Source organism: Cardiocondyla obscurior, linkage group LG08 (assembly GCF_019399895.1).
Source record: "Cardiocondyla obscurior isolate alpha-2009 linkage group LG08, Cobs3.1, whole genome shotgun sequence".
In the NCBI taxonomy this organism is placed as follows: Eukaryota; Metazoa; Arthropoda; class Insecta; order Hymenoptera; family Formicidae; genus Cardiocondyla; species Cardiocondyla obscurior.
In genome coordinates this window covers 1,939,387-1,965,041 of record NC_091871.1, presented here as the reverse complement: position 1 = coordinate 1,965,041, position 25,655 = coordinate 1,939,387, and the positions used below count along the sequence as shown (strand labels likewise).

Genomic DNA, 25,655 nt, shown 5'->3' with positions numbered 1-25,655 from the left:
CCTGTGGTTGAGAATTTAATACAATCGCGACTGCGTTTGAAAGTCACCCTACAAAGTGGGGAGGAAAAGTGGGAAACTTCGTTTTTGTTTGATGAAAATATTCGAGTGCGTGCATATATATATTTTTCATATTCCCTTTGCGCGCTTTTCCGCGGTAAAACAAAATTTAATTTAGCAGTTAACCGTTTTGCGCCAAAAGTTAGAGGCATTTGATAAATTACAACGCGCGAAATTGCACAAAGACCGATTTTTTTTCATCGCGAGAGTGAGCTTCCCTTCGACCTTGATGCAAGCGACGTGTAAAGAAAAAAAAAAAAAAAAAGAACGGCACGTTGAAATATTTTGAAATAAATTAAACGTAATTAAACGCGCGACTTAAATAAAATTAAAAATCCCAAAATGTAACTCTCGCGATAATCTATCGAATTTTCTACCTCTGAAATCGAGCTGGTCATTATTTCTGGTCAGTTTCGAGCTTCGGCTCAAAAGAGTCTCGGTGTAGCGTGTAAATAAACAACGCTGGCGCTGCTTAACGTTGTTGTAATTCGCGATTATTCCGAGTTAATTTTAGAATCAATATAGCCGGCGTGTATTAATATTTACTAAGCGAAGCGATATTTCTCGGCGGTTTATTATCGCAACTTCAGCCGCGAGTCGATATTGGATGTAACATTTTTCGAGCTTTGCCTCGAGCGCCGGGAAAATTATTAAACTCGTCTTGGTTGCTCCAAGATAGTTCCGCAATAATAAAACTTGCTCCACCGCGGTATCAATCTCGCGGTTTAGCCGGGGATCTGAATCCGCCTGATCCATATAATGGGTAAGCCGGTCGTCGAAATCGGCTTACGCAGCGACCGGGTCTTTAGTGACCTTTCGAAAGCGATTTAAGGCGCCGGGGAGGTGATTCGACGTAATTTGCTTACATATTTTGTTTGCTGGCGAATAATTAAGAAGGATTAACAAAGAAGTTCGAAATGGAAAGTTCTTAAGAGGATTTTAAACGCACTTGAAGTTTATGGAATCGATAAATTTCTAATAACGTCTGGGAAATGAGCGCCGTAAACACTTTAGCTGCCTTAGCTGTTAGATTGCCATTATTTCGATTAAGTTGGTGAAGTGATTAGCGAAAGGTGTCTTTCGGTACTTTTTTTTTTTACGATATACGATATTATACAGGCAGACATTCCTTTTAGGAATTTATTTTAAGGTTCCGCTAACGTCGTCAATTTTTTTTCTGTTATTCTAGGCCCGATATAAACGCGATAAGAGCGCTGACTTCGGTTCAACCGGTTCAAAAGGGCGCACCAGCCGTTGTCAGCAGAGTTGCGGCCGAAGAACGCGAGTTACCGAGACAGGGGAGCCTGGTCGACGGGGAAGGCATCAAGATCGTCATTCACGACGTCGACAGTGATCTTTGTAAGTCTTTCTTCCGCATTGTTTCAAAACGTTGATCACAATCTCCGGTATCGTAGCCGAAAAAAAGAAGCGTGGGGAGAAAACAATCCGTTCGATCGGAGTCGCGTGCTCGCGATTGAATTCAGCGGATAACGTTAATTTTAACCAGCCCGTAGGTTCTCGTTTCCCCAACAGCGAGAGCTCGTTAATTAGAAATCGTGAACTTATTCTGACGGGTCGCCGAAGCGATTCGGGGTCCCGTTGGACGTGTCGAGTGGCGATTAATTTACCGCGGGTAATATCGAGACGCCCACGGTTTTTTTCTTATACCGACGTTTAACGTTGATCACGGCGCGAAATTTAATTTTTATTTTTTAATCCCAAGTGGAAATCCATCTAGCTATTCTAATTTTACAGCTAAATCTGTCTAGTAATATCAGTTTAATCACTGCCCAGCGCGGGCCGTGTATCTAAATAGATATCAAAATGTTTTTCGCCACGTACTTGTTTAAATATCTAATTTTTCTAGCTCGTTATTAGACAGGAATAATTGTCGTGTATCTAGACGTTTTGAGCGTTACATTTCTGACTCGGTGCTAGACAGTTTTAGTAGACAGCAACCAGATAAACCACGGAACGTACGCAAAAGTGAACCATCTCTATTTTACATCTTTACTCTCGACGATATCGATTGCATCAGTTATCGCGATTTGACACGCCACGCGAGAGCCGCGAAGAAATCGTAATCTGTCCATGTGTTCATTAACGGCGTGTCGATCGGAAGGCGGATTACGCCGATAAACCGTGAGAACCGCAAGATGGAACGGAAAGCGCGAGAGGGCGAAACGATAAAAAAAAGGAAAAAATAAAGGTAGAATGGAGCGGAAGTGCGAAGATAACGTATACCCTTCATGCTAAAGTGATTGCATGTAATTTTGCCGTGTGCAAGTTCGCCGGTGCGACGACGGTAACGCAGTTTGCACAAAGAGTCGTTTGTTGAAATCGTTAGTAGGTCACGTAATTGATTTACGTCTCGCGAAGGGAAACAAGGTCTCTTTCTCCGGCAATATCTCGGAAATTAAGGAAAGTTTACAAGGACGCGTGATAAGCGTGTAACTGCGAATGCAGCTAAATATAGATAAAAAAAATTGAAACTAGCGATTTTATATATTTACTGTCTCTCGTGGGAAATATAGATACGTTTTCGTATTTCGGTAGACAAAATTTGCATTTGAAAAAAAAATATAGTTACTTTCAAAGTCAATCATATTATATAACGCATCTAATATATTAATTATAATATTTCTATCACTAAATATGGTCGAGTCAATTATAACATGATTGATTGAGTCATAGTTAATGTTACAAATATAATTAATATATTGAACGTATTGTAATTAATACATTAATATTAACAATGCAAATATTTCTCTGTCTTTTTTTTCCACTCCGAAATGATCGTCGTGACGTCGGACTCTTTTTTTAAACCCGGAAGGGACGCAAGAGGCTGCACCAAAATCGCCCTCACGCTAGATCGAGCAGAAATCGTTGGGTTACATTATAAAAAAAAAAAATCGCTCGAAAATCTCGGCAACCCACGCTTCGCGAACCTTTTTTTAACTCACCGTATATGTTAAGTAAAATTTTTTGCCGCTGCGTAAAACGCAATAACTTCTCAGCTTGTTTCCCCTCGCGAAGGGTAGCCAGCATTTTTTTTTTTCCTTTTCAGCAAAACGATTGATGTTACGTGGGCGTAATATCTATCAGCCGTTTCGCAATCGAAAACGATGACTGACAGCGTTAGCAAAAATCTCATTTCTTTTTGAGCCCGTGACGCGTTATAAACCAACTCAAACGGCATATTTGCAAAAGTCGCAGCCGTTTCCGCGGCCATTCCGTCCCCTATTTATTTTATATTTTGTTAGAGATTTCATTATCTGATCATAGGAATTCAATTAATATTTCAAATTTGATTTCGAAAAAAAATGCGTACTTCTCTTCGTATTTTTTTTTCCACGCTTTCCATAAATGATCTTCTTAAATTAAATTGCAACTTTTTGTTTTGCGAAGTTACGTTATTTCTCTGGATTTCTTGTGCCATTTGTAAATTTTTGTAATCCTTCGTAATTAAATAATCTCTTACTTTCTCCCGAAAATAATTTCGTAACTTTTTTTTTATTTATTTAATTTTACTGCCTACTACTTTTTAATATTCTTAAAACGCTAAAAGCACGAGGGCCGTCGGTTCGTTCGCATTAATTCGAGTTTGAAAAATTGCCGTTTAAAAATAATATTTCGTACCTTTCAGCTCCGCGGATGAATGCGAAGAGGAGGGTGAAGCTAAGAAGGGATCCGGTTATGGATAAAGGACACCGAAGTAAGTACATAATTAAATGACACTAATTATCATTGATTGAAGTGTCTTCGATGTGCTTGAAACTTGAGATTCGAGGAGTGTCTGAATTCGCTCTACCTACATTCGAGTCTCTATCGATCGGCTACGAACACGCTGATATCGCTGATTTATATCGCCCGCACTTGACGCACAAACAGTGATAAGAGTACTTCGCGCCATCTTTAAAATCTCGAATATCGGCTATCTCCCGTAATTACGAACTGTATCAAAACTCTCGACGTTATTAATGCAATTAGCAAATAAATCGCAATGTTTTCTCTCGTGTAATTATTTTTATTTTTTTGTACCCTTCAATTAATATTTAAAAAAAATTAACGACGGAAAAATTCAGTAGCGCAAATCACAAAGATATTTTTCAAGTCCGCCGTTTGGAAGAAAAACATAAAAGATAATCGCCGGTTTATATTGGTCATACGATTTTATTTTAATTAAAAATTAATGATGTCAACGAGTGCGCCTGCCATTACAACAATAGACAATAACATTTTCATTAATTCACGTTAACCGTTTACGTTTTCTAGTTTACGCAGCATCATTATTTCACCTTTAAATGTGATCGATACCGTCATGGAGAAATTTAAATGAAAGAGGAACTATTTATAAAGAATTTAATAAAATATTCAAGAACGAGATTACGTGACGTGATGCATGTTTAAATGTCAAGGGAAATTTTATCGGGGCGAAAGATCAAGGGGTCTGTTTGACAATAGCTGATAATTATAATAATATATCATGGCGATGGTGATCAAGAGATTAACGAATCGCGAGATACTTTCATAGGATCTGAGTTAATCAGTAATCCGGGCCGCGACGCCATTAATCTTTAGCTGATCTCCGCGAAGTCCCATCTCTCTTTGTCATCTCTTGATGACGCCACTTCGTCCTCGGCTGTTCTCTCTTTCTCTCTATCCCTCTCTTTGTATTTACCCTTCCCGTTCATTGTCATTTTACACCTTCGGTCTTTTAGACTCTTTGTGCCTATTCTCCGCTGTGACATGCCGCGTATCGCTCGCCTTTACATCTCCGATGAATTATGTATTTTCGTTTCTGTATACGCGATGTTTTCTTTAAGAATTAAACTTGAGATCGCATCGCACGCTTTGCTGATTAAAAAGGGAAGTACGAAGCGGACGGCTCAGTCCACAAAGGGTTCTTTTCAATTAATATTTAACTTAATTAGTAATTTAAATAAATTATTATTTTAATAACATATTATGTAATTACTGAAACTGAAATATAATTCCTAAAAAGAGCTAAAAGAAAACTAAAAAAAAAAAAAAACAAAAAAGTAAAAAAAATGAAATTAATTCGATAAATTCGTAATTAAAATTTTCATATTTAATCCATTAGATTCGAAAGCCTCTTATCATTACTATCGATGTAGACTGCAAGTTTTAGCAAGTACTGCTACGTGGTTACGTAGTTATTTTAGTATATTATCGTTACGCGCGTATCATGTGATCTGGTATCTTCAGCGTGCGATGCGTTTGTCAATGCGGTGCCTCCGCATCACACGAGTGGTTGTCGATGCAACCGACCGTTGCTGTAAATGGGTGACGGCTTACAGTTATACCCACCGTTATGTAATAGCTACCGTCGCGACGGAGAGCATGTGCGTTAAGTAAATGGCCAGGTAAATAAGCGGAGACGAGAGACAGAGAGAGAGAGAGAGTGAGAGAGGGCTCTAAGCCTGCGACCGACGAGCGGGCGTGCGATTGACGTTTAATTATTCGTTGCGCATTCAGACGCTTCGTTTCCTCCTCCATGCGTCCGAGTTCTCGTCGTTCCACCGTTTGTGACACGGCAAGGGTTACCAAAGAAATTTAGAGTGAATCCCAGATCCCGTGGGCTCATCAAGAAATTATAAGATCGAACATTATGACTGACTATCTGACATGGTATTTAAACTTATAATTCCAAGGGGATCCACAACTACCGTGAATATTTAATAACTATCGCTGTAAAATTTTCTTTATGTACAAATTATGTGACGCAATAAAATTCGTGCGGTTTCGAGATTATTTTTGCATACAATTTCTTTTTAATCATACTTTTTTTAAATCGGTTATTAATAAATTTGAGAAAATCGCGCGAATACTTTTTCCGTCTGCCGCCACTTTCAAAGGAACTATTTCATTCGATCTGTTCCAATTCATAAAAAGGGAGGAGGCACACGGCCGGAAGGAAACCAATGGATTTCACACGAGGCTGCATTTTTGTCCGATTAATCTTGCACGAAAGGGTCGCGAGGGGGTGTTTTTGCAGGCCAACAATCGATACGGCAAACAACATGTGCCCGTCGTAGTCCGAGACTGCTAAATATTTTCGCTGGACATGGGCAACAAATAACGCATTGCGAGGAATAACGATATCCGAAATTAACGATCAACAGGTTGACTATATATGAACGCGACGAGAATCTGTTTTGATTTAATCACGAGAAATGGGGACGTTTACCGCGGCAGTTTTGGCGAGTATTGTCGAGCTTATTCAATCGAGTATAAGCGCCAACTATTATACTAAAAAAAAAAAAATTGAATTCGACCGCAAATACATAATTACAACAAGTATTATTATAAAAAAAAAATTCATAAAAATTCTACGATTTAAGATTAACTAAGATTAACTAATTTAAGATTAACGGAATACAAAAAAAAGAGAAAAAAAAAAAAATACAAATAAAAACGAGATAGTAGAAAGAAGAGAGAATATATGTTGTTCACGATAGGCACGCGAAACTTGAAAAGTTCCTCACGTGATGACGCTCGCGTTAAAGCCCCGGTAACAATGCAAATTAATTCGTAAGCCGTCCGTTTCCCGGGGTACGAATTATCACGTCGGGCCGCAAACTATAATTCAGAGCGAAATGGCCTATCGCTTTGTCGCCCGCCACGCGTGACATCGTTATTACTTCACGCGAGAACGCAGGAAGCGGCGATTTATTTCACTTGGACAATAATTATAATTAAACGACGTAGACGAATGGCGCGGAAAAACTCAGCCTTATCACCGCGATTTAATTGCGCGCTAGAAAATCGGTCCTTAATCTCGGCTGCGACGCGCCCGAGCCACAATTTTCAGATGTGCGCTTTATAAACGCGCTAATTACCATCTATCAGTCCGATAACGTCGTCGTGAAAATAAATCTTGATGCATCACGCGCGTTTTTCACCGCCGGAAAGAATATACCGAGATTTTTCAGGTATCTCTTTTTAAAAACGTACAACACGCAGTTGCGCAAAAAAATCAAATACATGTTTTAAATATTTATGCCAGTACCGTTTGAATAATAAAGTCTGTGCGAGTTTTATTCAATTTTACATTCGACAAAATGTGAAACTGCAGACCTCGCGAAGTAGTTTTATTCTGAAACTTAACTTACGTCGATATTACTCTTTTTGCGGTCAGTGTTATCGGGTTGTTTCAAGATTTTTAATACCTCCGAGTTATCAGACACTCGTACGTATTCAACAGCGTCGTTTCGCGAAAAAAGATAATTGCCGCTCGAATGTTAACATTTCCGCAAAACTTTTTGTTCCTCCCTACCTTCCCCGTGTTTGAATACTTAAAATAATCCCACCCGGAAAATCGGGGTCGCGCAAATGAGGGTAAACTTAATAAAAATAAGCGCGGGAGGCAGGAGTTCGTGTGCACATCGTTGCAAATGCAAATAAAAGCCATTGTCGTTGTTATTATTTACACGGTTCCCCGAGAAAGATCTGTCTACATAACGCGAGAGGAAACGCGAATCGGATCGTCTCACTTTTATTTTATTTGCTACTCTCCGTTCTGCAAAATAATTCGAAGTGGTTGTTTCACGAAAATAATCTGATTTGTAAGAGCTAAATATTAAAAAATTATATACGTATAATTAATACATATATAATTTTTTGATAATTTGTTCACGCGACAATTAATTCGAATTAGTAATTGCATTCCGCGAAATTAGGGGAACGAGTGAAGAGAAATAAAAGGAGGATAGAGGAAATGAGAAAATTGTCTATAGAACTGGAATTCATAAAGAGATTGAGCTTCGAGCTTCCGAACTGTCCGCAACAGGTACGCTATTGTGGCGACGTACAGACGCATTTCTCATTATCGCGGCCATCCTCTGTCCTTTTCCACTTAACTATCTACTTGTGCACGCGTGACTTGCCACGTATAATTCATTTTCGATAACAAACATGACATTTTCCGACAAATATCTTAAAATATTCAATTAATAAATATAATTAAAAAGAAAATAATAAAATAAAATATTGATGCTTAATTAAAGTAAAGTTTTAGATTCAATTTATAAAGTTGCGCGTAAGGTAACACACTATAACAATAATAACGATTTTAAATTAACGTTGTTATCACAAGAACGTCGACTGGCACGTATAAATGAGCCGCGTGCAACCTATAATTAAGCAACTCGCGCATTTACTCGTAATTAGACCGCGCTTCTTGCAAGTTGTCGGGCCACCGACGCACGTTTTAATTGGCTTTGTCATTTTCGAATGCTCATTATGTTCCCTTTCGTATCGTCCGCGAAACAATATGTACTCGAGTTTCAATTTCAATATTTCTTTCACGCATTTGTTAAATTATATTACTAATATTTAAATATAATACTTAATATTAAATTTCATAATTATTTTATTACACTTATTAATATCAAATGTTAATTTTAGTTTTATTTTTCTAATTAATTTTTTTTATTATTATTAATATTTAATTTGATTCCTAACTTATTATTATATAATTAAAATGTTTTTAGTTCAAATAGTTCTGCAGTGAAACGCACATATATATTTTTTTTTTTTTTTTTTTTTTTTAAACATCCGCCGGAAAGAAATTGAATTTTGTACATCGCGGAGGGACACGAGCGATCGTAATCGATCATGATAAATCACGACTGATCGTTATTGATGGTTATTGATAATTACCATAGCGTGCAAGCGAAACCTCTAACCGGATTACTCTCGGAGCTATCCCGACGCAAACGAGATTCTCCTTAACCAGTTCGTCGGGGCATTAGCGGATAATCCCGGCTCGCGCCTGAGAACTCGGTGACGTCGATCAATTAAACGGCGCGACGTCGTGTCCCGTTAAAGTCGCGGTTTGTGCAAACGCCGGCCAGCACGACAGTTCGGATCCGACAATCGGCAGGGGGCCGATATTTCGACCAGCGCCCCAGTTTGAAATCCCGAAAACCGAACAGTGAAACGTCGACGCGGGATTTTAACCCGATTCATCCCCGAACGCATGACGCTCCGAAGCCTTTGCCAACTACGATAATTTCATTCGATCGCATGCCCGCCGAACCGCTCCATCGATGCTGCACCGAGAGAAAAATGTAGTTACCTTTGACCTCAACCATTGTTTTACGATATTTCTAACTGCAAATATATTTTAATCAGCTGTACTTGCGGTTGGAAATATCGTAACGTTACAGTCGAAGATAATTCTTCTTTCAGCGTAGCATTTAGTTAAACGCAAAATTAAATTCTCAACACAGATTTTTAATTATGTACCTACTTTTCTATATTTCCTATATTTTTTTCTATATCTCGGTATTTTTATATTCGCTATCGTTTATGTTAATACCGTTGTTACTATTACCGAGAGGCGTCTCTGTTCGCGATCGTCGAAATCTATCAACGAACTGATGAGCGTTCCCGCGCGATTCGAGAGCGTGCGGAATTACGCCTGGCGGCCGGATTAATTCGTACACACCGGAACGAAATTACGCGCGTGGCCGGCACGATAACACTTAATTAAGTGGCGCTCCTCGCGCGGGTTTCGGATTTCTCGTGCTGATGCGGGCAGGGACAATAGCATTGCCGGCAATGCAAGAGAACGTTGCGCGACCAGCCGCGAATGCCCGCACTCGCGGAAAGCGAAAATGTTGGCAAAGCACGCGATATGCATAACGCAAGAAACGGCACGGGGAATCGTATTTGTCGACCATATATCAAACTCTACCTTCGACATTTCAGCCCTTTTCACTTGCCCTTTCCATCGATTTACATTAAAACAAGAATACAATCGCTTGTGGACTCGAGTATAATTTTATTTATTTCGAGTATAATTTCTAACGATAAATATAATTGCGTCAATTGTATAAAAAAAATTATAGAGCGTCATATTTCTTGTACGTAACTATTATTTTTTTTTTTAATGTAGACATCAGATTTTAAATTAATTAATTAGAATTTTTATATTCCAAATTAGACCTCAAAGTACGTAAAATAGTTTCATAAATTATTTTTTATCAAATTATTAATTTAATTATTAATTTTTTATAATTTTTTTTCTTTTTTTTTAAATTAAACAATAATAATTTAATATTCTACTCATTTTTAATGTATTGTGATAACAAAATAAATTTGCTTTCGCACATTTCAATAGTATTTTATAAGATTCAGGGGAAAAAAAGTGTATAAGGCAAGTGCTATAAACTCACTTTTACGACGCGAACGTGAGAAACAAGCGAAATGCTGTTCTAGGCAACCTGTCACGCATAAAAGTGCGAGAAATCAACCTGGCGATTTTTTTTATCGCCGTTACGAGAACCGAAATTGTTATTATCGATACATCTTTTCATGCTTCTAGCTTATATCTCGCCGCTTGCTCCAGCAGCGTATAGCTTTTCTTTATTAAATTATCCGTGAAAATTGATATTGTATTTTATTTGCGAGCGCACGAGGCCTTCAATCTGTTTTATATTTTCTCAACGTGAACGCGATCGATCCATCATTCGGCCGGGAACAGGCCGCGATATTTTCTACGACTACATTAATTCGCGTGTCAATTCCAACAAACTCAATTTCCGCGGAAAATGGAAAACTAACTAACTCGCAAATACACTCGAAATAAATCTCAAATTTGCGCTCGCGACGCTCGCACGGGTGTCGCAATTAGAGTTCGAATTACGTTTCGCGGACCGTTGTTCCGCGTACTCGGGGCGCCTTTTGGTTTCACTGTAAATCAGCGCTCCTTCCGGAGAGCGCGAATTTTCCGCCAATTTTTCTAAAAGGAATTTTCCGAGCTTACGTCACGCGGGCCTTTGTCTTTTAAAATTCGCGGAGCTTCCGGCTGCCAGCGAGATAAAGAGCTACCTGTCAGGTTCACGCGGTTGTTTGCAATGCGAGGGTTTATCTAGATGTTGGGAGATCCTTAGAACCAATAGCTTGAAATTGGTTCGGTCATGTCGGGGTTGTATTTCACTTGTAATGCGTTTAATCGTCGAATTTAGCGAAACACGGTGTCGAAATTGCTACGTCGGTACACGTGAATTTCGAGGGAGAGATTTGCGTCTCAATAAACGTAACCAAAGACCATAAATTTTACACAGTTTTACTAAAATGTTTCAACTGCGAGATAATGCAAAATAATAATTCTATCAAACAATTCGAAATAATTCGTAATTGTTACTAAAGGATAAAAAAAAATAAAAAAATAAAAAGCCAAAATTTTAATAATAAATCGCTAATAGAGATTTCAGCCGGCGGAACGTTCTACTTGGCCGGCCCGGTTTTATTTTTCATATTAATTTCTAAATAACCGCTTACGACTGCAAATGCAAATTTCCACGCCCGAGCAACCGTGCTCGCTCGCAGCATGACCGAGTTATCCTAACAATCGGCGCAATTGCCGCGTTTACAACGAGCGTAGGCGTTAATTATTTTCCTGACCCGGCCGACGCACGTAGATTCCGCCGCCGCGGGGAAGAAGGGAAACGCCGGGGAAGCTTGACGCTTCCCTTCGGAACGCGGCGCTGGCGCGCGACACGTGTTCCCGATGACGCAAATCCTGCCCACGGGAAGACGTCCGCGGAAAGCTGCGGCGTCGCTCTCGCGCGCATCACGCTCTTAACCCACGACCCTTTGTTGCAGCCCGCGGATTCGGCATGAGGGTGGTGGGCGGCAAGACGGGCTCGGACGGGCGCACCTTCGCGTGCATCGTATGGACCGTACCGGGTGGACCCGCTGAGAAAGCCGGCCTGCAGCAGGGAGACAAGGTACGTGTGCCCGACATTTTCCTACAGCTCGCGCAAAAATCTGACTTCGCGAATATAAATTCTAAAAATAACCTGGGACGTCGCCTATTGTGCGTTCGGGTACTTAAGTTCCTTTCCTCCTCGGAGAGGAGGTTTCACGGAAGCGTGTTATTGAATGGTTCTCGTCTCGTTTATTTCTAAAGGGTCAAGTCGCCCTCTACTTACTTCAGATATTAGAGATATTTTTAATGGCAACTTTCTATCTCAGAATTTTATTTTCGTACCTTAAATTGATTATTTGTATAGAAATTTATAGTTTACTAATTTTTTTTGTTATAATTATTTAAAAAAAATAGTTAACTTTGTTTTTAAAAGTAGTCGAAGATTATCAATCAACGCTGTCTGACTTAATAATCATCCGTTTTAAAAGCGCGATAACTCTCACCCTCCCCCCCTCTTTTTTCGCAAATTTTATCAGCGGTGCAAGATAATGCCGCCGAACAAAGCGCAACGTAAACGCCCGAGAAAATACTGCGCGGGACGTACATTGCACGGATATAGAAAATATTTTCCCGCGAGATGTTTATCGTTACCCGTCGGATATTGTGAGCGATAAACGCGTGTAAATATCGGCATCCCCCGGCGCGTCCGTTTTAATTAAAATTGAAACTCGGCCCGGCGAAACGGGCGAGGAATCGCGCCGCGCATTTGCGCTAACGCATTCAAACCGACGAGTTTTATTTAACAAGCTCTACACATCCCGGCAGTATTACGCGTTAATTCGTAATCAGTTTCGTTATTATACGCCGGCATAATTAGTGAATGTGACGTAATGACGTATCGGAGGCACTTTAATTATGAACGAATCGCGCGTTTGCCCGGCTCGCTCGCGTTCGTCGTTGAGTTTTAAGATTAATGCGGGGCTCAAGGCGGACATTCTCGGATAATGAGCGATTTTAATACCCGCGGTGCTCGAGCGTACCTCGGCGCGTCGTTCAAGCGCGAAAAGGCGAAAAGTGGACCCTCTGGACCCACTATCTGTTCTTCGAGTGTCGTCGCGCACAATAGCGGCACGGTATAGATAAGCGCGGATGATTGATCGACGAAAAGACGCCCCGTCGCCCCTGTTTACCATCATCGCGTCACATTTTCATAAAGATTCCCCGGCGAATATCGTTCGTCGCAGACGGGTTTAATAAGGGAAACGGCCGCATCGCGAGAGAACGGCGCGTTGTTTTTGGGAAGAGTAAGAAATATTGGATTCGGTTATTTGATACATTTACCCTAGGTACAAATGTCGAATCGAAACTAAGGAATCCGTGTGGTTCTGTTATAAAATATAAACGTCGAGAGTGACGCGCTTGTTAATCTGACGGACGAAAATCCGCGCGAGTTCGTGTAATGCTTTGCTTAATCCGCTTACAGTCCGTCGCTTGTAAAATCGAAGCGGGCAAATTCTCCTATGCGAAATCTGTTCGAACAACTAATCGAGCTCTGTAGTGGACAGACGCGACGCCCGGAGTCGTACATAATTTCCGCGATTATGCCCCGTCGATTTCTATTCCGTTACGTCTGGATGTGACGATTGGGCTTCTTCATTTAGAAATGACAATCGTCACTTGCTCGTGAGCGATTTCGCCAATATTCCGTGTTTGCCCGGACGTTTAATTATCGTTGTTAATATTACGGTGTTAGGATTGGACATCAATTGTTAATCAGCATATAGAGAGAAGGAATCTCGATAGCGTTAATTTGAATATGTAAATTTTAATCTAAAACTAATTTTATTTTTACCGGAGAAAATTTGAGAAATTATTGTAAAATTACAATAGTAATTATAATAAAAATATTTAAAAAAAAACAATTTACACGCGTAAGGTTTAATCTAAAATTAATTTCTTTTTAAAATAAGAAAAGTCGAAGAGTTTGTTTTATCTTCCTCTATTTTTGTAAAAAGAAAAAGGTACGATTAAATTGCTCTTATCGTTTCGCGTGCGAATATATAATACAGGGAAAGACGTGATTTATAGAAGTGATTTCCTGTAATAATCGTCCAAAACTGAATCGCGATATAAGTCTTTGTAAGAACTTAACCTTCTCTCAATGCACGATAACCTTGATCTAAGTTATAAACTTTTTTTTTTTCATTTACTTCATAAAAATTTTATCAAACAATTCCCACCCGAAGAAATAAAATCTCGGAGTTTAAGAGAGGCAGGCATTTGTCGTCAAAAAAAATAAGAAAGCGAGAAAGAAACGCATATATAAAAAAATTCCATGCGACTCACCGGTCGATGCGCAGCAGCGGAGTTAAATAGCTCGAATAATCCTGCAACAAAAATTAAATTTAAATTGTAGAGAGATCTAAATTAAAGCAATTTCGTAAATCTGTTAAGTTATTGTTAATGAAAATTATCCTCACCTCATCGTTGCCCCGCTGAAGCTCGACGTCCATCCCGGACCTCCTCCTCCTCTCAGAACTCAGATCCTCAGCATGGGTCACTCGCGAAACTCGCGGATGCGCGCCCGTTTTGTGCACTGAATTTATTCGCGCGACTTTGGCATGGTACTCCCGGTTTAAAAATTTATAAAGTCTCGATCGTCCGAATACTTGTTCGATTCTCACGAACCCCCGACCGTGATTCGTTCAAACGATTAATCAACGACGACGATAGCTGAACATCTCCCTTGGATTTTTCTTAAAACAAAACAAAACTTTTAAAAACGTAATGTGTCAAAGTAAAATATAATGTATTAAGGACATGAAAAATTAAATATAGTTAGTCAAAACCAAAATAATGCCCTGACAAATGCCTGCAAAATACCTGAAACTTATCATGAGTAACGCAAATTTTTTCATTAGCATTATTTTATATTTTAATTTTATTTACGCAATGTGGGACAGGATTATTTTATTTTATACAGCGGTGTTTATATTATTTTTTATCAATAAAATAGATTCCCTATGATGGATTAGTATAAGAAAGTCGTGCAACTAACTGTTGATCGATGCGCAGCAGCAGAGTTACAGCAATCCTGAAACACACAAATAAAAAAAAATTAAATTGTAGAAGTATTGCAGAAATTATTGTCAAAAATTATTTAATAAAGTATACGTGCTTCTTAGTTTTTCAGTTCAATAATTAGAAACAAAATTATTTATTGTTCGAACAAGTTTTGAAGCGATTAAGTCTTTGTAAAATTTAAAACCTATTCTTCTAATACTTATTAAACTCCAATATTTTTAATTGATGTCAAATCGACCAAACTATCGCGATAAAAAATGTTAATTTATTCCAAATAAAAATTATACTCACTCCAGGGTTGCTCTGCTGAAGCAGGATGCCTTCCTAAGGCCTCCTCCTCCTCTCAGAGTATCAGACCAGACCGTCCTTCCTAAATATCAGCAGCAACGGAACGTTGATTTTCCTCTCAATCTTCACCTTAAACAGAAAACAAAGTTTTAGTTATATCGCGTCCGATAACTAGCAATCGGTAAATATAAGTTTTTCAACGCATACTAGCTTACGTTATTACGCATACAGACCTACACAAGGTTAATACGCGCTCGACTGGCCCGCAAGGTGATCCCGTAAACAGAGCGCCCGGCTGGTCTGCAAGGTAATCCCATAAACAGAGCGCTCGGCTGACCCGCAAGATGATTACGTAAACAGCGTGTGGGAGACGTACGCCGCGCAAGGGCACTTGTACCTTCGGAAGAGATGTACGCCGCGCTAGAACACGTAAACTGTGCAAGAGCACCTGTATGTTGGAAGAAACATACGCAGCGTGAGAGACGTAATCGATAAATTGAAAGGTCAATTAGCGTAAACTGATTGTTCTAATGAACAAATATCATTACCTTTCGATGCTGCGAACGGCAGAAGTTTCGTTAACTACGCAGCGCGAGGATCAGCTGGTGCGACGTGCGACTTCCAGCGGCTCCGGTAGAGGATACCCCTGTGACGTCATTTAAGAGAGGCACATACGCAGCACCCGGCCACTCCGCTTTTCCCGATGTTCTTGATACTTCTAGACAGTGTCGAAACAACGATTAAAGCCTTGTTTCATGATAGGTACTATCCGCATGTAGATCTTGGATGAGAAAAGGTGGCTAAGGCTGCACTTGCGTCTATCAAATACGTATAACTTTCGACGCCTCTTACGTACGTCCTACTACGTTGATGGCTGGTTGGGGACTGAGGGACAGATGGTCGCTGCTCTGCGCAGTGCATCGTGCGCAGAGCGAAATAATCCGAGCATCTCGCGAACGCATATACAGCTGGCGCCACCGAACTGAATGTAGTACGCGTATAAGTGAGAATTCAACTTACTTTAAAGGAAGGTAATGTGACGATAGATACTCTCCGCATGCAGATCTTGAATGGGAAAAGGTGGTTTGCGTCTAAGGCTGCATTTGCGTTCATTAATTGCATTTGCTGCATTAAATACGTATAATTTCCGACACGTCTTCCGTACGTCCTACCAGGTTGATGGCTGGTTGGGGACTGAAAGCAAGATGATCGCTGCTCAGCGCAGTGCAGCGACGCAATGGCTTGCACATGCGCCTTTACATCAAGTACGCGAACGCTTCAACAACTTTATACGTCCCAATTGCTATGAAATTTAACGCGATATAAAACAAATCACACGCCAAATATTATGTAAAATATTATCCAAATGTTAAAATCAATGTATCGTGAATCTGTAATTGATAAATGTCTCGGAACAGAGCAGTTATTAGTTGCATCGAATCCGGGGCTGTGATTGGTGCGCTGGTTGCGTACACGGATCCGTATATAAAGAACTCATTTTGGAGCTAGTGTCATTTTGGAATCAGCTTTGACGCAATCAACATGTTTCTTACTGCGAGATCTGTTCTTCTAAGAACAACGACTTACAATGTAAAAATATAATATGAGGATATTTTATAGCGTCTTACATACATCAGTCGTACATACATATTGTATAGCGTTATACATTTGCATTTATACTTTAATTTCAGTAATTAAATTACAGAACGGACGACACGTGTATAAATGCAACACGCGAGACACACTTAAAAATTAGCTTATTCAGAGACGTTTATCTCAACCGTTAAGAAATATAAAGTATTTTAAAAGAAATTAAACGTTTATAACTAATGAATACAGTCTAGTTATATCTATTAGATAAATAACTTCCATTTTTTATTGCTAGATGGTGTCAGAGTCGCGTTATTGAATCCGGGGCTGTGATTGATTCACTGTTCCGTACACGAATCCGTATATAAGAGCTGCATTTTGCGCCGCGCGTAGTGCACGTTCAGTCGGGGTAGTGTTAACATTTGTCATCATTAAACTAGTGTTTTTGAGGTTAGATGAAAATGCTGATTGTGAGATTTGTGGAGGGCGTACACGAAGCCATGGCTCGCGTCATACTTCATACTCAGTCCGGATAGAATGAACATATCTCTCATCATGACATCAGTCTTTTTAAGGTTAGCCACTTGGAACATAAAAATGCATAACTGATATAGAATTCATACATTTATAGTTCACTTAATTAATCAAAAGAAATAAATATCGATAGTTTATTGTTGGAAGTTATTGAATCTAAAACAGTTTTATTTTTCTTTTCAACGTAATCATAGTTGTCGAGTTGTAGTTAAATTAATTCATGCATTTATTAAATTACAAGTTGCATAAAGTCTTAAGTAATTTATTAGCAGAATAATTGATCTCTTTTGTAATAAATTCTATCATTTTGCACCGTCTTTGATACTATTTTAAACACATTAAACAACAGCTAAGAAAAAGAAAAGATGCAGAATAAAGAGAAATGGAAATAAAAGAACGTTTTTTTTTCGCCAGAGGTGCGAAGTAATTAGAAGCTCCCTGCAGGAGCAAAGTTTCTACTAAATCGAACGTGGCAACGTGAACGGGAACGTAATTAAATATTGAACTTTTATTTTAGATCACGTTCGGACAAATAAAAAAAAAAGACGTAAACGATTTTAATTGTTCGCGACAAAAAGGGTCGAATCGAAGCACGTGAATCCGTCGTAAAGTTTAATAAAATGAAAATAAAATCTTGATTAAATTATTATTAATAAATTAGGAGTTTTATTATAATATTAAATATTAAATAGCCAGCCACTGTTTGCCATTTTATTTATGACTTATTTATTTATTTCATAATAGAGCGTAACTACTGTAATATTATTAAATAATTTTTGTTAAAAAATGTTCGTGTATTTGCGTTATATCGGTGACGAGTCTCAGCTGGTTCAGTCCAAGTTATATCGCTAACATGATGTATCTATCGACAAATTTCAGCGCGTCGCGTATGTACGTACATACGTACGCAGTTAACGGACAATCGCCCACACGGTAATTAATAACAATAAAGTTTGACGTCGATTGAGCGGCAAATCTAACCTAGCATCTCACGTTCTGACAACGCTCGCCCCCTGACGTCAATATAAACGTTGTATTCGTGCCGGCTTACGTCGGAAATTTAATGTCGACGAGCATGTAGCTGTTGCTAATCGGCAACGCAATTCCATAAATCGCCCTTTCTTATCAGCTTTATTTATTAATTTGCTTCATCGAGCTATAGTTCTTTTCCAAATTGTTTTTTTATTTCATTATCTATTATATTTTTTTTCTAAGTCGGACATCCGCTTCGCCAAACATTTTAACGTGATATTTTTATTCGAGAAGCAAATTTTGTTTATAATATTTTTATAAATCTCCCTTTATCGCGTCTAGAGACACGTGAAAGCTACTCGACGGTATTTGGAAAGTTGAGAACGCCCTTCCACCTGCTTGGGCAAATATTTCCATTTCGATGCAAAGTTTTGCCCGTCGCGGCGTCCCCCGATTTGAAACGGGGGAAACTTTTGTTCACCCCGCCTGTGTACAGACACAGATCCCAGCGTTGCATAATTATTACATCATTGTCGTTCCCCGTGTTTTGAGCAGCGTGGAACTACAAAATTGCGGGGTTTTTTTTTTTTTTTCGCGGATCTCGCACGTTTCAAACTTTTATCCTGCATTTCTTTTCCGGCAAAACTGCAAATCTCGGCAAGGAAGACCGCCGGCGAATAAACGCGGTGGAAAAAATTTATTTTTCAAGCTGCAATTTTTCAAATATGCGTCGCATTGGACTGAAAATATAATTCAGTAAATTCATGCAATAAATAGTCGCGTCAAGTCGTATAAAAATCGTTCGAAATCGGAGAGCCTGATTTATTTGTTTGCCGATTAAATAGTTTGGGCGCTTCTCCCTTCAAAGGGGATGTCACAGTGGATAGGCTTTAATCTCGACGTCTGCTCGGCCAAGTGGCCTTTAGGATTAACGCGGTGACTTTCTCCAAAAGTTTGCGCGGCTTACCGTCACCTCTGGCGGCGAGTACCATCTTCGTTACGGCAATCCGCTCAAGTAATTAAAATAATTAAGGCGCTTAAAGAGCCGGGAAGGTGGGGAAACCGGATGCTGCGCGACCGATTGCAATTCAGACTCCTTGCTCCGTCGCGTCTAACATTAATTTCGCGACCTCGAACCGTCAGGAATTCTCAAGTCTCTCCGTTCTGTTCCTTCATATCCGAGACGACCCATTCTTCCGTACTGCGATTATAGAGAGCATTGTTTTCTAAGCTATAAGAAATATTTCTGGCGTAATGCGGTAGGAAAATAATTATTTAACAAGGTATTAAAGTAATTAAATAATAAAATTAAAATATAATATATTATGTATTAAAATATTGAGATAGTATTCATTAAAATAATTAATTCATTAAAATACGTAGGACATTGTTAAAAGTGAGCGCGATAAATACTTATCTGCTGCATTTTATGTCGTCAAATAATACACGTTGTACGAAATGGTTATTAATAGGTGCTGGAGTGGTCCGGCGTGTCCCTGATCGATCGGAGCTTCGAGGAGGTGCAGCAGATAATCGAGCGAACCGACGACGTGGCGGAATTGGTGGTCGAGCACACAACCGATATGTAAGTCGACGCATACAGTAACATTACCGTGACCAAACCACGATCTCGAGGAAATCTAACCGTAAATCAATTCTCCCTTTCGTGTAACAGAACTGGAGACTTGCTGGATGATCCGCAAGCTGGGAAAACACCTACAAACTTGGGCCTGCTGATGGGTAAGTACAAATTGACAATTTGCGAGTATCTGAATAACGTTGCGCTAAATAAAAAAAACATAAAAGAAAATGTACGTAAATTTTTTTGTCTATTGCATTGAGAGAAAAATGTAGTTTTGAATTCAACTATAATTTTATATTTTAAACGATAAATATGATCGATTCAATTATGTAAATAATTGAGTTTATAATATTTATTGTTAAGAATATCGTAGAATTATGATTGAGTCGAAGCGTAAGTGTATTTTTCTCTCAATTATGAGTGGATCTTTTTTCACAGTGTATTCAAATATTTAAAGAATTATCCCATCAGATATCTAGATTATGCGTCATTAATATCGGAGTATCAAATTTTATGGGAGTAATCTTCAATATACAAGAAGCCACATTTTATTAGGGATCGATATAAAAGTTAAAATTTCATTACATAGTTGCTGCAAAATCGATCCTCGTGCTTCTCCACTTATCGATTCTCGTGCCCCAAATATAAGTTCTATGTAAAGAATTTTACATCCAACACCAATATTGAACAAACTGTAGCGTTATTACCACCAATTTAAAATTGGAAATAAATGATCGCTAATGAAATTTAAAACTAATTGCATGCGACTAATCCGCATGCCAATGATAAAAATTAATTATTTCAAAAGCGGATTGTCATTAAAAAAATATTAATTATTAAAAATAATTAATGCCTGAAAGATGGCGGTCGCGTGTTGACCATCTGTATGCATCGTTCTAGAAATAAACCTCCCCAAATAAAAATCTCTTTAAAATGACACGTGAAAAATTTTCGTTGCATTGTGGGACAACGTAGCCTTCAGCACGATTTCGCTCTGGCCTCGAAAATAAATATTTCTGCATCTCGATGATTTGTCAAATTACTTATTCATTCGCACAGTCGCAATTCTATATAAATTCAAAAGATACTTTTTAAAAATAATTTGAAACACAAGCTTGCGTCTTTTTGTTCACGTGAAATAATTAAATTAAATTCTCGTTTATCTTAGGTAATTAAATTAAATTTTTTCCGGCGATAATGAGTTTGAAATTTTGAAACTACGAGATCTGAAAGTCGGATATTGAAAGCGATTAAAGGATAAGAGCCGATTTAAGGCCTATTTGGCTTACTACAGAGACGAATGCCGTAATCCATGCGAAAAGAGTGGTTGGAGAACTAACTGGCGTACTTAATACGATGAATTTTGATATATTTTTGCAGAAACCGAAACGGACAAAGCGCCATCGTCGCCGACGCGCAGGAAACTGCCAAAGACGCCGGTATAACGAGTTAATAAGTTGACACCCACACACACTGACCGTTTCTCTCTTTCTATCTCTCTTTCATTATCCTACACGATGTACACGATGCATATGCAGACTCGGGGATAAGCACGCTTCTAAGCCGAAAATAAGAGCGTAAGAAAAATATTAAGAAAGAGGAAAACGTAAGGGTGCGATTAAAAGAAAAAAAAAAAGAAAAAAAAAGAAAACCCACCCTCTCGCGCGGTCTCTTTGTCTTTGTATATAAATTATTATTAACTGTACGAGAGCACGAATTAATCGTGCACACTTGTAAGCGACGTATGCGTGTAGGCAGGCGTGAGACGTGTGTGAAAGATTGCGTGGAACCGCGGCTTCCCGCGTGAAATCAGTGGAAGTGAGCGAATTTATACCGACGTGTATTTTACGCGCTACGTACGACGTTTATAAAAAGAAAGAAAAAAAATTTAATTCCATTTCGCAGCTACGTTTCTCAAGGTATCAAAATTTTAATTCTTTTGAATTCATATATATTTATATCTTGTATATATCTCGAGTTGTATTACTCGTCTCGTTTACCCCGCGATTGTTCGGATGAAGTTCGAGATAACGCCCGAAACGCCTTGCTAAATGGCATCTTTCAGGGTACCGCGGGCCGGTAAACTTATCCCAACGCTTAGTCGACGGTCCTTAAGAAAAGCTGACAAAAGTCGGGCACTCCAAGCTGAGCATCATTCGCGTAGAACGGGACGGCCACTCGAGTCGCGGGGCTCAGCCGTTTTATCCCGCAACGCGGCACAATTTCGCCGCGCATTTTCACTGATCGCGCCTGAAGATGCACCGCGACGTGTAAATACTTGTACATGCGTCGATCGATGACGAAAGTCCGACGGAATAATCGAGAGCTTGCTTTCCTGGGAAAAAAAAAAAAAAAAATTGGATAATTCCGGACGGTGGAACCGCGAGATAAGAATCCGGATTCGATCGAGCTGCAATTTATAGCGACTGGCTAAAGCTCTCGATCCGCGGCGAAAACTTAGCTCGCGTGATTTTCGAACTTCAAGCTCGAGAGCGTAATAGAAGTTACCGTGGCTTTTTGAACTTCGAGGGAAAGATGCGAGCGTCGCCAATCGCGTTTCTTGCGATATTATCGGAAGGCACTAACGGCGAAGAGTTATCGGGCTTTTTAGAATCTGAAAAATGTATAAGGGTTTTTCTTTGCGATTTTACTTCTTTATTCAAAAAATGTGAGAATATTTTAGCGACCGAAAAATATTCTCTTTCTGCCGGTTACTTTTTTTTTTTTCCTCTTTTTATTCAAATCAGAAGTCGTACGAAAAGTTGATTTTGCGAAGTCCAGGATTGCGTTATGAAAGAATTTATCGCTAATTTCTTTCATATTACTTCCCGCGTTTTTACAGTGGCGTTACTTCATCGTCGCGTGGTTTAAAGCTGACGTGATTTAATACCCCGATAGTTATCTCAGCAGACGTGAAAGTTTCAAGACGACCGGAGTTCTTATCGTTCACCCGGCGGTCGTAAAATTTCCTCGAATCACCTATCAGATAGAGATTAAGGACGGGGCTGTATTGCCGGTGATAAAAAAAAAAAAAAAGAAAAAAGTAGCGCTCGCGATTTATAGGTTCAACCGGTGAATATCCGTCGGCTCGAATGTTCCGATATCGCGATACGCACGAGATGCTGGGAACGCGGCATACTGTTTTCCAATCAATACCGGCGATCCCAGCTGGTTTGAATACACGGGCCAGCGGCAGAAAAGAATCTCGAAAAACACGCCGCGCGAATGTCACGATTATTCCAGTGAATCGCTTTTGGGCGTCGAATATCGCCGGCTCGCGTTTGAAAGCCGCTCGATAGTCGGACAGCAACTCACGAGATATGGACCAGCGGCTAACAAGCGCATCTATCATTTCCCGAAAGCAAACACTCGCGTTATACGATCGACGTTTGTGCAAAATTTTAAAGGGCGCGTTTTTACTATCCACACTTCTCAGAACAAGCTGCTCCAGCTTTCCGATACACACGGAGGAAAGCGTAGTTAATTCTCGCGACGGCTATAAATTTATAATATTTTTCACCACAAATTTAGCCGAATCAACCATAAATATTATATTATAAAATTATACTTGTGGCCAACGTAACTATGTCTTTCTCTAAGTGTAAATTTGTTTGACGGGTAATTATATATGGTTACCTTCATCTTTCTTTCTAAAAAGATACTCGGGGTGTCTTTCGTAGAAAAAAGAAAAAAAAAGAGAATACGAAAGTAAGCGCGAGACAACGTTGATTATCTCAATTTGTACACTTATTACTTTTAAAGTTTTTGCGCGTAAAGTGACGGTAATGCTGGAATTTCGAACGTCATTGACGGGATTGATTTCCTTCGGCTGTAATCGATCGCAGGACTCGTCGTCGACGCAACTCGATAGCAAGCCAAGTTTATCGTAGCACGTTGTATATGATCCCTTTAGGCCGTACAGCAGCACTCGTACAATCACTAGCAGAAATGCGCGTTACGGTGTGCGCCGCTTCGCTTTTTTCGACGCAGTCGCGGGGGTGTTCTCTCGTATCAATCAATTTGAATTGTGCCGGGATTCCGCGAGGCACCTGCAGAATTGGGAATTCCTATTTGGTCGCTCGGCAAAAAAAAAAAAAAATTTGCGCTCTCCAAATAAGTATAATAAATGTTTAAAAAAATTTGTAAAAGAAAAAAAAAATTGTTACGAAGTTGCAAATTTTATATTTCGTTTCTGACGCGGGAGAGACGTTGCTCGTTCGTCATTTATGTCGTTGTTGGCAGTGTAAATATTAAAAAATAAGGGGATCGCTTTGTTATCCGCGTAGAAATATATGTGTAATTGTAAAATAATTAAAAAAAAAAAGGGGGATTAAATATTTCTCGCTGAGAAATATTTCCGTAATTCGCGTATTGCCGGAATAATCGTCGACGGCACGGGTTTCCAATTCACTTCTTTCCTTTTCCCGAGCGTCGTTGACACGCGGAATTTTCGAACGCTACCGAGACCTGTCGCACGTTGGAAATAATTCGAGTCTATTTAACGCCGAAGAGCCCGGCGGGCGATCGCCGATTCGTTCGTGCGCAGCGCGCCGTTCTGTCGATTTTCCTTAATTGATTATCGCGATCGAAGTTACGCGACAGACGAATCGACCGGGTGTGCAATCGCGCCAATTGCGAGCTCACGAACACCTCCGTCCGTCGGTTTCGCGCACGTGAAAGAAACGGCCAACGGGCGCGATGCCTACGATCGCGACACCGCAACCAATTTCTGTCTGAAGAGAAAAGCTTTCGTACAATCAATTGTAGAGAACCGTCGTGTGAGCAGCCCGTGTATTCACGTCGCCTTTGAGGATTTCTACGAAATTAACAATTTTCTTCGCCGACGGCCGGCTGATTATTCAAACGGCCGCGAAGTTAGACGTCTGATAACACGAGTGAATTTTTTTGCATACGAAAAAGACCTTCATCGTTATAGAATCTGTCTCCAACGCTGCAAGACGTGTCGAATTTTTTTTTTTCTTTTTTTTTTTTGCTCGACACGTATATTAAATAAATAGAAGGTAGATTTGTTATACGACGCAATCGCTGAATTTGATAAAGAACTTAATTTTTAGGAAGTTTATAGCGCACGATGAAAAAGTTGCTCTTTACAAGTTGTTAATAAGTGTGCATTTTATGAAATAGATGTGTTACGTTGGTAAATTAATTATATGCACACTGAAAAGCAGATGTGGCATTTCTGACGGTGAGTGTGCATTAATCCAGGAAACGTGCGGGGATATCTCTTCAAAATTTTTACTAATGTCAATTGCACTTCCGATAAACAAAACTGTTATTAGTAGAAACAATAATTATTGTGATAACGGTGACGTTGATTATTGAACAAGCCGAGGGACATTTGATAAATATGCAAACCAGAATGAAAGATAAATGCGTTTTGCATTAAGCACGCGTTAAGCATTATCGTAGCGATGAAGCTTTCAATTAAGCGGGAAATAAATCCCGCATATTCTTGCAAAAAGTATTATTAATTTATCCAAGATTTCTCGTCGTAGACGTAAGCGCTGTTTCATATAGCGATAGTTCTTCCATTTTTAACGATACCACATTGAGAAAATAATATATCAATTTACTTTAGAGCCCGTGCGTAATTTTATAATATTTCTAACGATGAATGTGATAAAACTCAATTATCTTTCCAACTGACTCGGTTATATTCGCCATTGGGCGTATCGTAAAATCATGGCTGGATTCAAAAGTAACTGTATTACTCTCTCAGTGTATACTGGTGCTATTAAATTGATATAATATATAACGTAACTTCCATCTGACGTCAAAAGCTAACAACGGCTTTGTCGATCCAATCGTGATGTAAGGACCGTTAATGGTCCTGCTTTTTTTTTT

At 39.3% G+C, this 25,655-nt stretch overlaps 1 protein-coding gene across 6 annotated transcripts in view; it reads left to right on the top strand.

The window, feature by feature from the left end:
- The window catches only part of Fife (regulating synaptic membrane exocytosis protein fife), a 111,431-nt gene that overhangs the window by 59,734 nt on the left and 26,042 nt on the right, over nt 1-25,655 (top strand). For all 6 annotated transcript variants that reach the window (XM_070660730.1, XM_070660731.1, XM_070660729.1 and 3 more), the window contains exons 10-15: nt 1,247-1,416; nt 3,704-3,772; nt 11,695-11,819; nt 19,681-19,793; nt 19,884-19,948; nt 21,171-21,229. In XM_070660730.1, coding sequence (XP_070516831.1) covers nt 1,247-1,416; nt 3,704-3,772; nt 11,695-11,819; nt 19,681-19,793; nt 19,884-19,948; nt 21,171-21,229 — 601 coding nt within the window. The remainder of the gene's footprint in view (nt 1-1,246; nt 1,417-3,703; nt 3,773-11,694; nt 11,820-19,680; nt 19,794-19,883; nt 19,949-21,170; nt 21,230-25,655) is intronic.